At 75.5% G+C, this 13,095-nt stretch overlaps 1 protein-coding gene across 1 annotated transcript; it reads right to left on the bottom strand.

Moving 5' to 3' along the window:
* Positions 1-2,614: 2,614 nt before the first annotated feature.
* On the bottom strand, positions 2,615-8,968 carry LOC142414182 (B-cadherin). The gene is made up of 15 exons (XM_075511139.1): positions 8,818-8,968; positions 6,521-6,699; positions 6,325-6,435; positions 5,970-6,125; positions 5,742-5,886; positions 5,428-5,603; positions 5,212-5,340; positions 4,923-5,108; positions 4,607-4,851; positions 4,381-4,523; positions 3,959-4,183; positions 3,651-3,869; positions 3,433-3,563; positions 3,197-3,343; positions 2,615-3,052 (listed from the first exon to the last, which is right to left on the bottom strand). Exons 1-15 carry the CDS (start codon positions 8,966-8,968, stop codon positions 2,840-2,842), a joined length of 2,556 nt encoding a protein of 851 aa, XP_075367254.1. The 3' UTR covers positions 2,615-2,839.
* Between the last annotated feature and the right edge of the window lie 4,127 nt (positions 8,969-13,095).

Here is a 13,095-nt window from a genome sequence, read left to right as displayed (position 1 = left end):
CCGAGGCCACGTGGCTGCCCGTCACCCTGGCATCCAGCACGGCCCTGATGGGCGCAGGCTGCTGCAGCGGGGCGGCTTCGTTAATGATCAACCAGAAAGCCAACAAACGGGCAATTCCTGAGGTGTGGGGCAAGGTCCAGCTCCTGGCTCCACACCCGCGGCCCGGGCGAAGCCCTTCCGGAGCCGGGGGGGTTTGGGAGCCCCCGGTGCTCTGCGCCCCTCGGCCCCGCGCCCGCCCCAGCCACCCCCGGCAGACCGTGGTGCCGGCACCACCGTCAACCATTAATCGGCGCAGATGGCGATGGCCCAAGCGCTGCCCCGGGAGCCCGCACCCAGCCACGGCGCAGCCCGCCAGCACCCACGGATCGGGGCTGGGGACGCGCAGGGCACCCCAAAGCGGCCGCGGGTCCCCGGCACCCGCTTCCCTGGGCGCGCCTTTCCCCGGTGCCTCCCCGAGGGCCGGCAGCACCCGGCTGCCCCGGCCAGGGCTCGGCGTGCGGCAGAGGGAGGCTGTTGGCAGCCCGAGCTGGGGCCCAGGCTGGCGCAGCCGCCGCGGCAATGCGGGCAGGGCTCAGCGCCGGCACCTGCCGCGCCAGGACGGGAATTTTGTGCCGGCGTGGTGAGACACCGCCGTCCCCACGCCAAAAGCCGCCCGGGGAGGCCGCGCTGGGGGCTCAGCTCCACGGCTGCGAAAGGCGGGTTCGCCCCCCTGAACCCTGGGTGCCGGGACCCGGCGGGCGGGCGAGGCGCGGGGCAGGATGGGTGCCTGCGTAGCCCCACGCCCCGGCCTGCCGGCCCCAACAGGTCTGCGCCGCCTGAGTCAGCGCCGCCCGCGCTGGCGCACCCCGGGGAGAGGCACCCACTGCCCCCGCGCCGCGACGCCATCCCGCCGCGGTGGGAGCACCAGCGCCCGCGCTGACCCGGCCCTTCGGCACGGCCCCGCCGCCACGCACAGACACGCAACCGTGGCTCTGACCCCAACGCCACCTGCGGCGGCGCGCGCCGAGCCTGTCCCCGCCGCCACGGCACGGTCCCCGTGGCCCTGTCCCCACGGCCACCCACAGAGCCAGGCAGAGACTGTCCCCACTTGCCACCCCGGCACCACACGGGCACGGAGCCGCGGCTTCGTCCCCCATTGCCAACTCCGGTGCCGTGCACCCAGCCCGGCCCCATGGCCACCCTCGTGCCGCGCGCCCAGCCCGTCCCCACGGCTCCTCGCCTTACCTCGCCCCAGCGCCCGTCCCGTCGCCACGCTGTCCCGCGGCACGGCGAGGACGAAGGTCTCGGCGGTGAAGCCGGGCTGGCACGGTGCTGCCTGCTGGCACAGCCGGTGACCGGCCTGCCCGGAGAGAGCGGTCAGTCCCGGGCAGGGTCCCACGGTCCCGGGCAGGGTCCCACGGTCCCGTCCCACGGCCCCGTCCCTCACCTGAAGCAGGAGGAGGAGGAGGCAGAGCGGGGCCGGGCAGCACCCCCGCCGCCCCATGGCCGGTGCCGGTGCCGGAGCGGTGCCGGAGCGGTGCCGGAGCGATCGGAGCGCTGCCGCCGCGGAGCCGCAGGTGGGTCCGGTCCCGGTCCCGCCCCGCAGGTACCGGTCCCCCCCGGGGAACCGCCCCGCCCCGCCCCGCCGGGAGGCGGTGCCGCCCCGCCCGCCCCCGCTCCCCCGCTCCCCCGGGGCCCCGGTACCCCCGGTGCCCCGGTACCCCCGGCAGCAGCCGTGCAGCCCCCGGGGCGCGGGAGCTCCGTGGGTGCCCGTCCAGGGCCGTGGGAGCTTGCGGGGGTTCGGTGGGTGGCAGAGCCCGGGGCGCACCCCCCCCGCGGCCCCCGCGGGTCCCGGCTCTGCCGGGGGCAAACGCGGCACCCGGGGGCCCCACGCGGGAAGGACGGGCCCACGGGGCCCCCGGATGCTGCAGCCCCCCTCCGTCCCCAGACACGGCAAAGCCGGGGGTGACCCCACGGCACGGGGAAACCCGCGGGGACCCCCGCTGCCACCGGCCGCCCCCTCGCCCCGCGGCTCCCGGGGAGCGGAGCCGGTGGGAGCCGCCGGTGCTGGGGTGGTCCCGGGGCTGAGCCCCCCACGGGGGGAGCGGGCAGCCCCTGCCAGCCCCCTGCCCTGCAGCCCTTGGCCGCACGGGATCGTTGCCCGTGGGCCGTGCGGCCGGGGAAGCCGGGGGGTCCCTGGGGGTCCCGCGCCTGCCCCGCCACGTGTGGGGCGACGGTCACCCCGGGGTGCCAGCCTGGGGGGCTGCAGGCGGGCAGGGCTCCGGCCGCCCCGGCACGAGGGGAATTACGAGGCCAGGAGGGATTTGGCACCGTCAACGCCCGGTGCCGCTGGTGCCGCTGCCGCGGGGCGCAGGGTGGGGGGCTCAGTGCTCTGCCCGTGCCCACCTGCACTGGCACTTGGGGACAAGGACACCCGCTGCCGGGGGGCCGTGGGCACGTGGCCGGGAGCAGCCGGGTGCTGCTGCGGGCAAGGGGGACGGGGCTGGGGGTCTGAGGGGGCCACAGCGGGGCTGGGGTCAGCACCAACCCCTGCGGCGGGCAGCAGCCCCCCGGGGCCCTCTGCCAGGGCACAAAGCCACGCAGAGGCTGGAGCATCTAAAAAACAAACCCCACGTTCTTTATTTAAAACTTACACCAGCACCCGCTCACCTCGTCCGTAGCATCACACTACCTTTATTTCATACATTTAAAAAAAAAAAAAAATAAAAGAAAGAAAAATACAGGAGAGGAAGGCGAGGGGGCTGCCGCCGAGGCGGGGGGCACGGCGGGAGGGGGCAGCCCCAAGGCACGGGCAGCGGTAAGGCGTGGGGCAGGGGGGGCAGCGGGGCCGGAGAGGGTCCTAGTCCTCCTCCTCCCCGCCGCCGTAGAGGTCCGCCAGCTTCTTGAAGCGGCTGCCCCAGTCGTTGAGGTAGTCGTAGTCCTGGTCGCGGTCGGAGGCAGAGGAGTTGAGGGAGCTGAGCGAGGTGGCCTCCGAGCCGCTGCCCTCGTAGTCGAACACCAGCAGGGAGTCGTAGGGGGGGGCCGTGGGGTCCGTGTCGGCCGCCTTCAGGTTCTGGGGGGGCAGGAGGGGTCAGCACCCGTCCCCCCTGGGCCGGGGATGCCGACGGCTGGGGGTGCCCCGGCGGTGCCGGCACGGGTGGGGGGGAACGGTGCCAAACCACTTTGTCCCCCCGTCCCCTCCACGGCCGGGGCTCACCTCCTCGATGAAGGTGCCGATGTCATCGGGGTTGGCGGGCCGGGGCCGGTACTGGGGGGCCGGCAGGAGGGTGGGGGCCACGTCGTTGCGGAGCAGCACCTCGGGGCGGGCGTCCAGGCCCCGGTGCAGCTGCCGCAGGTCGTAGTCCTGGGGGGGGGGGGCACACGCACAATGGAGAGGAGCAGGGTCAGGCCACCTGCGCCGGCACCGGCCCCCCAGCCCCCCGGGACACCCACCTGGTCCTCTTCCCCGCCGCCCTCCTCCCCGTAGTAGAAGACGTTGTCCCGCGTGTCGTCCTCGGGCAGCAGCAGCGGCTCCTTCACCACCTTCCTCCTCCTCACGAAGAGCAGCAGCAGCAGCAGGATGACTGGGGGGAGCAGCGGTGTCAGCGGGGACGTGCGTGTGTGTCCCCTGCCCCGTAGCGGCACCGGGACCCCCGGGGACCCCCACTCACGCAGCAAGGCCAGGAGGGCGCCCAGGGCAGCGAGGACGAAGGGCAGGCCGGTGGCGGGCTGGGGTCTCTGGGGACAGCTCTGCACCGGGCCCTCGCAGTCGCAGACCCGCGCGGTGACGATGGTGAGCTGGGCTTTGCCCGGCCGGTCGAGGAGCCGCAGGTGGACGCTGTAGAGGTCCGGCTCCAGCGGCGCCACCAGCCGCAGGGTGACCGTGTCACCTGCACGGGACGGGTGGCTCACGGGGGGACGCACGGGTAACGCCGCCGCCGCGCAGCCTGCCTCGTGCCGGGCGTCCCCCCGACGTTACCTTCATCGCCGACCTCCACGGCCCAGCTGTCCCCCGAGCCGTGGCTGAGCTCGGCGCGGAAGGGGCCGGTGTTGGGGGGCAGGTCCCTGTCGGTGACGGCGAGGACCTGGGGCTGGGGACTGCGGTTGCAGACGGTGACGTCCCGGGGCTCGGCCTCGGGGCCGTGGTCGTTGACGTCAAGCAGGGTGAGGAGCAGGGTGCCGGTGCCTGTGGCGGGCGGCGAGCCTGCGGGGAGGAGCGATGCTGGAGGGGGGCTCCCCAAAACCAGGACCCTCAGAGGGACGGGGATGCCCCGAGCAGGGGTGGGGACAGGCAGCCCCCGGCACCGCTCCGTGCCGGAGCCGGGATGTGGTTCCCGGTGACGGCAGCACGTGTCCCTCACGCGGGACGGCAGGAACAAGGGCCCCTTTCACGGCCCTCACCGTCGTCCACGGCCAGCAGCACGGCCGCGTAGGTGCTGTTCTTGGCGAAGGGGGACTCGCGGTCCAGGTGGTCCCGTGCCGTCACGAGGCCGTTCTTGGGGTGCACGGCCAGCCAGCCCGCCGGGTCATGCCCCACCAGGTACCTGGGGGCAGAGGGGAGCCGGCGCCATGGCGGGGGGCGGTGGGGACCCCCCCAGACCCCGACCCCGACCCCGACGCTGCTCACTTGATCCTCTGTCCCTGGGCCTTGTCGGGGTCCTGGGCCGTGCAGGAGGCGAGGGTCTGCCCCGGCGGCACGTCCTCCGGCACCAGGGCAAGCTGCACCGGCGGGTCGAAGACAGGCGCCTCGTTGACATCCTCCACGTTGACCGTCACCGTGGCGGTGGCCGTCGGCAGCTTCACGGCGAAGGGGGCCTCGTTGGCCACTGTCACGTGAAGCACGAACTGCTTCTTGGCCTCGTAGTCCAGACCCTGGGAGAGGGGAGGGGACGGGCAGCACCCCACTGCGGGCAGCGGGGGGGGGCGCGGGGCCGGGGACACACCTTGCCGGTGCGGAGGACGCCCTCGTTGCTGGCGGGGTCGGTGGCGATGGCGAAGGCACCTCCCTCGTTGCCGCGCAGGATGGAGTAGACGGCTCGCCACGCCGGCGTGCTCGGCTCGTCCAGGTCGGTGGCAGCCAGCCGGGCCACCTCCCGCCCGGCCTCGTTCTCCGGCACGGTCGCCTCATACTGCGGGTCGGGGCCACCGTCAGTGCCGCAGCCCGGTGGGTACCGGCCCAGTCCCAGCCCGTGGGGAGAGGGTCCCACTGGGGAGGGGGGGGGCCCACGTTACCGTTTTGGGGTCAAACTCGGGGGCGTTGTCATTGATGTCCGCAATCTTGATCACCGCCAGCGCCGTCGTGGTCAGCCCCTCGCCATCCAGGTCGGCTGCCTGCATGGTCAGCGTGTACTCCCGCACGCGCTGCGGCGGACAGACAGACAGACACAGACCCCGTCAGCCCCCCGCCCGGAGCCGGGGCCGCCCGCCCCGCGGTGCCGCAGAGCCCACCTCCCGGTCGAGGCCGCTGGCGATGACGCTGAGGGTGCCAGTGGCCCTGTTGATGGTGAACATGTGGGGATGGGGCTCCCGCGGCTCCTGGCTGAGGATGGAGTAGGCGATGACGCCGTTGTAGGTCTCCACCGCGTCGTCCACGTCCGTGGCGGTCACCTGCATCACGGAGGTGCCTGGGGACGAGGCGTCCCGGTGAGTGGGGTGGACGGGAGGGACGGGGCACCCACGTCCCCCATGGGGACGGTCCCAGGGCTCTCCCCGAGGGACGCGGGCAACGGGAGGCAGAGCCGCCCCGCGGCAGGGGGCCCTACCCGGCAAAGCACCCTCCGGCACGGAGCCCCTGAAGACCTCCTGCGTGAACTGGGGCTTGTTGTCGTTCTGGTCCGTCACCGTGACTATGATCTCCATCGGCTCCTCCACCGGTTTGCCGTTCTCGGACACGGCGTGGGAGAAGAGCTGCGAGGCGGAGGGGTGAGCCGGGGGCACGGCACGGCACGGCGTGCCGGCACACCGCGGCCCCCCCCCCGGCAGGGACCTACGTGGTACTTGTCGACGTCCTCCCGGTCCAGCGGCTGCGTCACCTTCATCCAGCCCGACTCCTTCTCGATGGTGAAGACGCCCTCGGGGGGGGAGTCCGCCCCCTGCCCCGTGATGCTGTAGAAGATCTTGGTGTCTCTGTCCCGGTTGGATTTGATCTGGGAGGAGATGGGGGGGTTCAGTGCCCCCCCTGCCCCTCCAGCGGCATCGCACCCCGCCCCGATGCGGGGGGGACGGCCGCCGCCGGCACCGCTCCCACCCTCGACTGCACATCCATGCCCAGAGGCAGGGGGGACGGACCCCGCTCCAGCACCCCCATCCGCACCCAGACCCCCACCCAGACCGACCCCCCCATACCTGAACCAGCTTTTTGGGGAAGGGGCCCCTCTCATTTTCGGGAACCTTGATGGGGGGGATCACCCAGTCCCTCTTCTGCCTCCTGGGAGCGGCGTGAGCCCCGGGGAGCTCCTGCGGGATGGGGGCGGGGGGAGGTGAGGGCGCAGCCGGCCGGGGGGTCAGGGGACGGGGGGACAGGGCAGCCGGGGAGCGTTACCTGGGGGGAGCGCCTGCTCCGCACGGAAACCAGGGCAGGGTCCGGCCGGCCGGCAGCGTCCCGGGGGGGGGAGGCGAGCACCCTGCCCACCCCCGGCAGCCGCACAGGGCCCCCATCCTCCTGCGCCCCGGCATCGGGCTCCTCGGTCCCGTACGGCCCCGTGCAGCCTCCGGAGCTCGCTGCGAGAGAGCGGGGGGTCAGGGCGGCCGGGGGAGACCCGTCCCCGAGCCCCCCAGGACCCCGCAGCCCCCCCCAGCCTCCCGAGGCAGACGAGGCGGGGGATTCCGGGAGCGGCACGGGAGCGTGGCGGAGGTTTCGGCGGAGGTTTCGGCTTTGTTCCGTAGATGAAGGGAAATTCCTGGGCAGGCACAGCCCTGCCCCAGCCCTCCACCCGGTGTGTCACCCTCCCTCGGGGCTCCCAGCCCCCCACGGCCAGCACATGGGACACAGCACGGAGCCCCCCACCCGGGACCACGCTGCATCCCCCACGCTGGATTCAGCCCAGGCCCCCGGACCCCCGGCCGGGCGGCAGGATTAGGGGATTAGCGGAGCTAAGCCAGCTCCGGCGGCAGCGAGAGGCCGCCCGGGCTGAGCGGCCGGGAGAGCCGGGAGGGGACGGGGAGCGGGGCTGGGGGGCTGCGGGAGCGGGGGGAAGTGTGGAGCGGGGCAAGGAGAGCTCTGCCCCACAGCTGCCCCACACCGGGGCAGGGAGCGAGCCCCGGGGCGACAGCAGGGCCCCTCGTCCCCGCACCGGGCGCAGCAGCCGTGCCTGGAGGGCAGCGCCGAGGGCCCCTCCCAGCCGCGATGGTGGCGATAAGGGACATCGGTGGGGCCCCGGAAGGGCCCCGGCCACCCCAGAAAGTGGGGCCGGGGCACGAGGAGCGCGGGGGAGCCCCCAGCCCTGCTCCCCACCGAAGGACTGGGTGGCACAGCGGGGTCCGGGTCCGCAGCCTCGCTCCAGCCCCGGCTCGGGGGGCCAGACCCCACCGTGGCCTCGGGGTCCCTCCGTGCAGAGCCCACGTGGCACTGTGCCCGCAGCGGTGGAGCCACACGGCCGGTGCCCGGGCCACGTGCCACCCACGCAGGGATTTTGCGGCGGCGTGGCCGGACTCCAGCCCCTGCCCGCGGCGGGGGCCCAGCAGAGCCCAGCTCCGCTCCCGGCAGCCTGGTGGGAGCTGCCCGGCAGCCGGGCCGAAGGAACCTGGATGAAGCTGGATGCGGCGTCCGAGGCAAGCGGAGGTCAGGGTCTCTCCTGGCACGGCGAGAGCACTTACCGCCAAGGAGTGCTTTTAGTGCTCCGCGGCCATTCGGTGAGTGCTGGCTCCGGCCGTGGTTCCCGAGCAGCCCCGCTCTCCCGGGACGCTGCCGAGCGAACGGGGCAAAGAGGCCCGAGGCAACACCGGGCCAAGAGCCAGCGGCAGCGAGCCCCTGCCCAGCCTCGGGCCGGGCCGGCCGGACTCTGCAGCCCACGGCACCGCGCTCCTGCCCACGGCCAGAGAAGGGTGGCCCGGGGGCACCCAGCCCCATCGCCAGCCCGGTGCCAGTGACCACCCTGCGGGGACCCAGCCCTGCCTGGTGGCTCCCCGTGGGTGCCCCACGGCTGGACCAGAGGCACCAGCGCTGGCATCAGCCGCCACCAGCACCGGCGGGGCCAGACAGGCAGGCTGGGCACCGCCAGCCCCACGGCCCAGCCCCACTGCTGGGGGGGGCACCGCCAGCCCCACGGCCCAGCCCTACTGCTGGGGGGGCACCGCCAGCCCCACGGCCCAGCCCTACTGCTGGGGGGGGCACCGCCAGCCCCACGGCCCCACGGCCCAGCCCCACAGCCCAGGGGTGCACTGCCCTAGAGCGCAGGAGCCCGGCCAGCCCCACAGCCCGGCCCCACACCTAGGGAAAGGACTCGCCCCATGGCCCAGCCCCGCACCGCGGGGACCCCTACCAGCCCCACACCCGGGGCCGTGCCAGCTCCCCCCGAAAAGCACCGACCCCGCGGCCCCAGAGCCGGCCCCACAAGCCGGGGGGGGGCAAAGCGGGGCCAAGCACGGCAGCGAGGTGGGGCCCCGCCGCCCCCAGCCCAGCCCGGCCCGCACCCGGGGGCACGGCCCGCCCGCCCCCCCCACCGGCGCCCCGGTCCCGGTCCCGGTCCCGGTCCCGGTTCCGATCCCGATCCCGATCCCGATCCCGGTCCCAATCCCGGTCCCAATCCCGGTCCCGGTCCCGGCCCCGCACGGCCGGTGCCCCCCGCCGCGCATCCCGCGGGGTCCCGGGGGGAGCCGCGCCCCGACGGCTCCGGTTACCTGGTGCCGGGAGCGGCCCGCGGCGCAGCCCCGGGGGCACACACGGCCGGGCCGGGGGAGCGGCGAGCGCGGCGGCCGCCGGCAGGAACGGGAGGAGGAGGAGGAGGAGGATGAAGAAGAACGGGCAGAGCCCGGAGCGCGGTCCCCGCATGGCCCGGCCGCCGCCGCCGCCGCCGCCGCCGCCGCTCCGGTCGCCCCGCCCCGCCCCGCCCGCTGCAACGCGCCGCTCCAGGTGATGCGGCGGCCGCGCAGGTACCGCCCCGCCCCGGAGAGCGGCCCCCGGTCCCCCCCGGTGCCCCCCGGGTACCCCCCGGGCACAGCCCGGTCCGCCCGTGCGGCCCCCCCGGTGCCTCCGTTCCCCCGCCGCTGTTCCCCCGGTACCTCCGCCCGGCATCCCGGTACCTCCGGGCGCCTTCCCGGTACCGCCGGGCGTCCCTCCCGGTGCCTCTCGTACCTCCGGGCACTTTCCCGGCACCCCCGGGCACCGCGGCCCGCTGTCCCCGCGGCTCCCCCCGGCCCCGGTGCCGGCCCCGTGCGGGGGCCGAGCCCCTCCCGGTGCGACCCGTCCCCCTGCCCGGGGCCGGGCTGCGGCTCCTGGGGACCCCCGGGGACTCCCCTCCCCGCACCCCCCCGCCCGGGGTCCCGGCACCCTGTGGCGGGGGCTTTCCCAGCACCCCCGGGCCCACCCTGCCGGGGGGGGGGGGGGGGTCGGGGTGCTCACCCCTGCCGGGGGGTCCTCTCGGGCACCAGCCGCAGCGTTGTCCCCTCCCCGGCACCCGGGGGTCCGGCAGTCCTGGGCTCCGGGACAGGGGCTCCGGGGGTCCAACGGGGTCCGCAGCACCCTGCCGGGGGGGGGGGGGGGTGCTCAGCACCCCGGGGGGTCCTCAGTGCCCCACAGTGCACCGGGCTGCGGGTGGGGGATGCTGGGGAGGGCCTGCAGCCCCCCCCCCCCCTTTGGGTGCGCGGGGCCCCCGCAGCGAAGCGGGACCCCGGGGTGGGGCCGTGCACGCACCGCAGCCCTGCTGCCCGGGGGTGCCCCGCGGCCCCCGTGCGACAGAGCCCCGGGGGGCTCCCGGGGTCCCGGGCTCCGTCCCCCCCAGACCGGACCAGCACCTCGTGCGCCGGGCCCCCGCGCGGGTCCCCCCGGGCACCCCTCCAGGGCTGGCGGTGGCAGCCGGGCCCCACCTGCGCGCGCCGGCACCGGAGCGGGGTGCTGGCACTGGGCTCTCCCGGCAGGACTCAGCCAAGGTCACGGCCGGCACGGGGAAGGTCCCCAGCTGGCGCCCCGAGGAGCAGCCAGCGCAGCCGGAGCCATGTCGCCCCGCACCTTCACCCTCCTCCTCCTCCTCCTCCTCCTCCTCCTGACGGTAGGACCCTCCCGATGGGGCTGGGGGCCGCTGTGCGTCTGCAGGGGGGGGGGCAGCGGAACCGTAGCCCCCGGGCAGAGCTCTGCCCCCCCCCCCCCGGCCCCTCAGCCCCAGTCTCCGTCCCGCAGGACGCGCTGACCTTCCCCGAGCCCGGGCACGGCCGCCGGCGGCAGAAGAGGGACTGGGTCATCCCCCCCATCAACTGCCCGGAGAACGAGCGGGGGCCCTTCCCCAAGAAGCTGGTGCAGGTACGCGGCCCCACGGGGACGGGGCGCGGGGCAGGGGGGGCCCCGGGGCACCGGGACCCCTCTAACCCCCCCTCCGCCTCGCCGCCAGATCAAATCCAACAAGGACAGGGAGACCAGGGTTTTCTACAGCATCACGGGGCAGGGAGCGGACACCCCCCCCGTGGGCGTCTTCACCATTGAGCGGGAGACGGGGTGGCTGGAGGTGACGAAGCCGCTGGACCGGGAGGAGATCGACAAATACGTCGTGAGTGGGGGGCCGGGGCGGGGAGGGGACGGTCCCCGGGGCCGCGCGCGGGCTGACGGCGGTGCCCCCGGCAGCTCTTCTCCCACGCCGTGTCGGCCAACGGGCAGCCCGTGGAGGACCCCATGGAGATCATCATCACCGTGACGGACCAGAACGACAACCGGCCCGTCTTCACCGAGGCGGTTTTCCACGGCACCGTGCTGGAGGGGGCTGAGCCAGGTAAGACCGATGCCGCCGAGCAGAAGGCGGTGCCGGGACGGCGGCGGGGGACGGGGGAGATGTCACCAATAACCGCCCGCTCCCAGGCACCCCCGTGCTGCGGGTGCTGGCCACAGACGCGGACGACGCGGTGAGCTCCGGCAACGGGGTCGTGGTCTACTCCATCCTGCGCCAGACGCCGGACCGGCCCCAGCCCCACATGTTTGCCATCGACGGCAGCACCGGGGTGATCTCCGTGGCCGCGGCGGGGCTGGTGGCACAGGTTAGCCCCCGGGCACGGCACGGCACGGCACGGTACCCCCCCCGGCACCCCCCCAGCCTGGCTCTCGCCCCCCGTTTGGGGGTGACACAGCCTCTCGCTGCAGGCGGTCCCCGAATACACCCTGGAGATCCAGGCGGCCGACATGGAAGGGTTCGGGCTGCGGGCCACCGCCACCGCCCTCATCAAAGTGCAGGTGAGGAGCCGAGCCCACCCCCGGGCCCCCTCGGCCGGCTCCCGGCAGCCCCCACGTGCTGGGCCGCCGCCGCAGCGCCGACGCGCTCCGGGTGCTTTCCAGGGAGGGAGGCGAGGCTGGGATGGCAGCTCCGCCACGGCTCCTCCTGGCCCCGCGCCCCGACGTCCCGCCAGGCTGTGGTCCACCAGCCCCAGGGCTGCGGTGCTGCCGGAGCGTGGGTGCCGGCGGGGCTCCTGGGCGCACCTCCCAGGGGGAAGCCACCCGCGCCGGCTCGGCCCAGCCGGGGAGGAGCACCCGACCCTGCGGCAGCCCCACGCCGGGATAGCGGCATCCAGCCTCACCAGCTCCGTGGGGAGAGGCCGCGGCACCAGGAAGGGCGGCCGGGGCAGGGGATGGCATTTTGCGCGGTGTCGCCGGCCGCGGGCCCTTGGCCGAGCGGGACGGAGGAGAGCCAGGTAAGCAGCCGGGCGCCCTCGCTCGCCATCGTGCCTCCCCGGCGTCCCCGCTTCAGCCAGCGGCCGAGGCCCGGAGCCGGTGCCGGGACGGTCCCGCTCCAGGCAGGCAGGCTGGCCCTGCCCGGCCGCAGCAGCCCCGGAGCAGCAGGGTGCAGCCCCCGGGTTGTGCCCCCACCCTGCCGAGCACGACCCGGGGGCTCCCGGAGGGGAAGGGGCCCGGCCACCCCCGCCGGCACGGCCCTCGACCTGGCTGCCTGCCCCGGCCGGCTCCGGAGCGCTTGCAGGGTTAACGTCCGCCCGCACGTGACGCTGCGAGCGGGGAAGGCGACAGGGACGCGGGGCTGCCAGGACGGGGCTGCTTCCTCCCTGGGTCCAGGCCAGCCATTGCCGCCGCGCCACGGCCCACCGGCACGGGCGGGCGAGCGGGGGGCCCGGCGCTGCCCCAGGCACGCAGCCCTCCGTCCGGGCAGGAACCCGGCAGGCGTCCGTGCCGCCGGCGGCAGCGGCGCCCGGGGCATGCAGGCGGCCGCCGGGGAAGGCAGCGCTCCGCTGCGGGCAGGGCCCCGGCACCACGGCCACGGGGCTGGCGGAGCTGAGCCCCACGGCACGGGCAGGACGCGGGCACCCACGGGGTGCAGCAGGGTGCTGGGGACAGGGGGCTGTGCTGGGACAGCCGGCCCGGGGGCTGCAAGGAGGGGGCACGCAGGCAGGCTGGCCAGGGGAGAGGGGCCGGGGGCTCGGCCGCGGCAGCGCCTGCCGCAGCACGGCAGAGGGGGGAGGCGGACGGCGCTGCCGGCACACATCCCGAACCCGCTTACTCCTCCGCCCCAGGCCAAAGGCACGTCCGAGACGGTGAACGGCTCCCTGACCACCCACGTGCTGAACACGGCCACGGGGCTGCCGGCAGCCGGCCTTGCCATCCGCCTGGCCCAGCTGCAGGAGCCGGGGCCGCAGTGGACGGAGCTGGTGCAGAGGTAGGAGAGCGGGCGGCAGCGAAATGGGCAGAGGACGCCGCTGCCTGTTCCCCCCCCCCGCGCCGGCCGGCAGCCAGCTGCCCGGAGAGGCTGCCCAGCCTTCGCCGCGGGGGCTGCTGGCGGCAGGGTGGGCCCCGTGCCGGTGCTGTCCTCGGGGCTGGGGACAGCCACGGCGGCAGGGCTCGCTCCTTCGGATTTCAGGTGGACGGACGAGGACGGGCGCTGCCTGCCCCTCCTGGCTCCGGGGCAGGCCAAGGCCGGCACCTACAAGCTGCGCTTTGAGACGGCAGCGTACTGGCAGGGCCTGGGGCACGCC

This window comes from Mycteria americana, chromosome 8, assembly GCF_035582795.1.
Source record: "Mycteria americana isolate JAX WOST 10 ecotype Jacksonville Zoo and Gardens chromosome 8, USCA_MyAme_1.0, whole genome shotgun sequence".
In the NCBI taxonomy this organism is placed as follows: domain Eukaryota; kingdom Metazoa; phylum Chordata; class Aves; order Ciconiiformes; family Ciconiidae; genus Mycteria; species Mycteria americana.
Note: the sequence above shows the minus strand (reverse complement) of the source record. Positions and strands in the feature narration are given on the sequence as shown.

Coding starts and splice junctions, on each gene's coding strand:
- LOC142414182 (XM_075511139.1), bottom strand. CDS start 8,968: ATGCGGGGACCGCGCTCCGGGCTCTGCCCGTTCTTCTTCATCCTCCTC. Junction 6,700..8,817: donor CGGGCCGCTCCCGGCACCAG/GTAACCGGAGCC, acceptor GCTCTCTCGCAG/CGAGCTCCGGAGGCTGCACG. Junction 4,524..4,606: donor GCCCAGGGACAGAGGATCAA/GTGAGCAGCGTC, acceptor CTCTGCCCCCAG/GTACCTGGTGGGGCATGACC.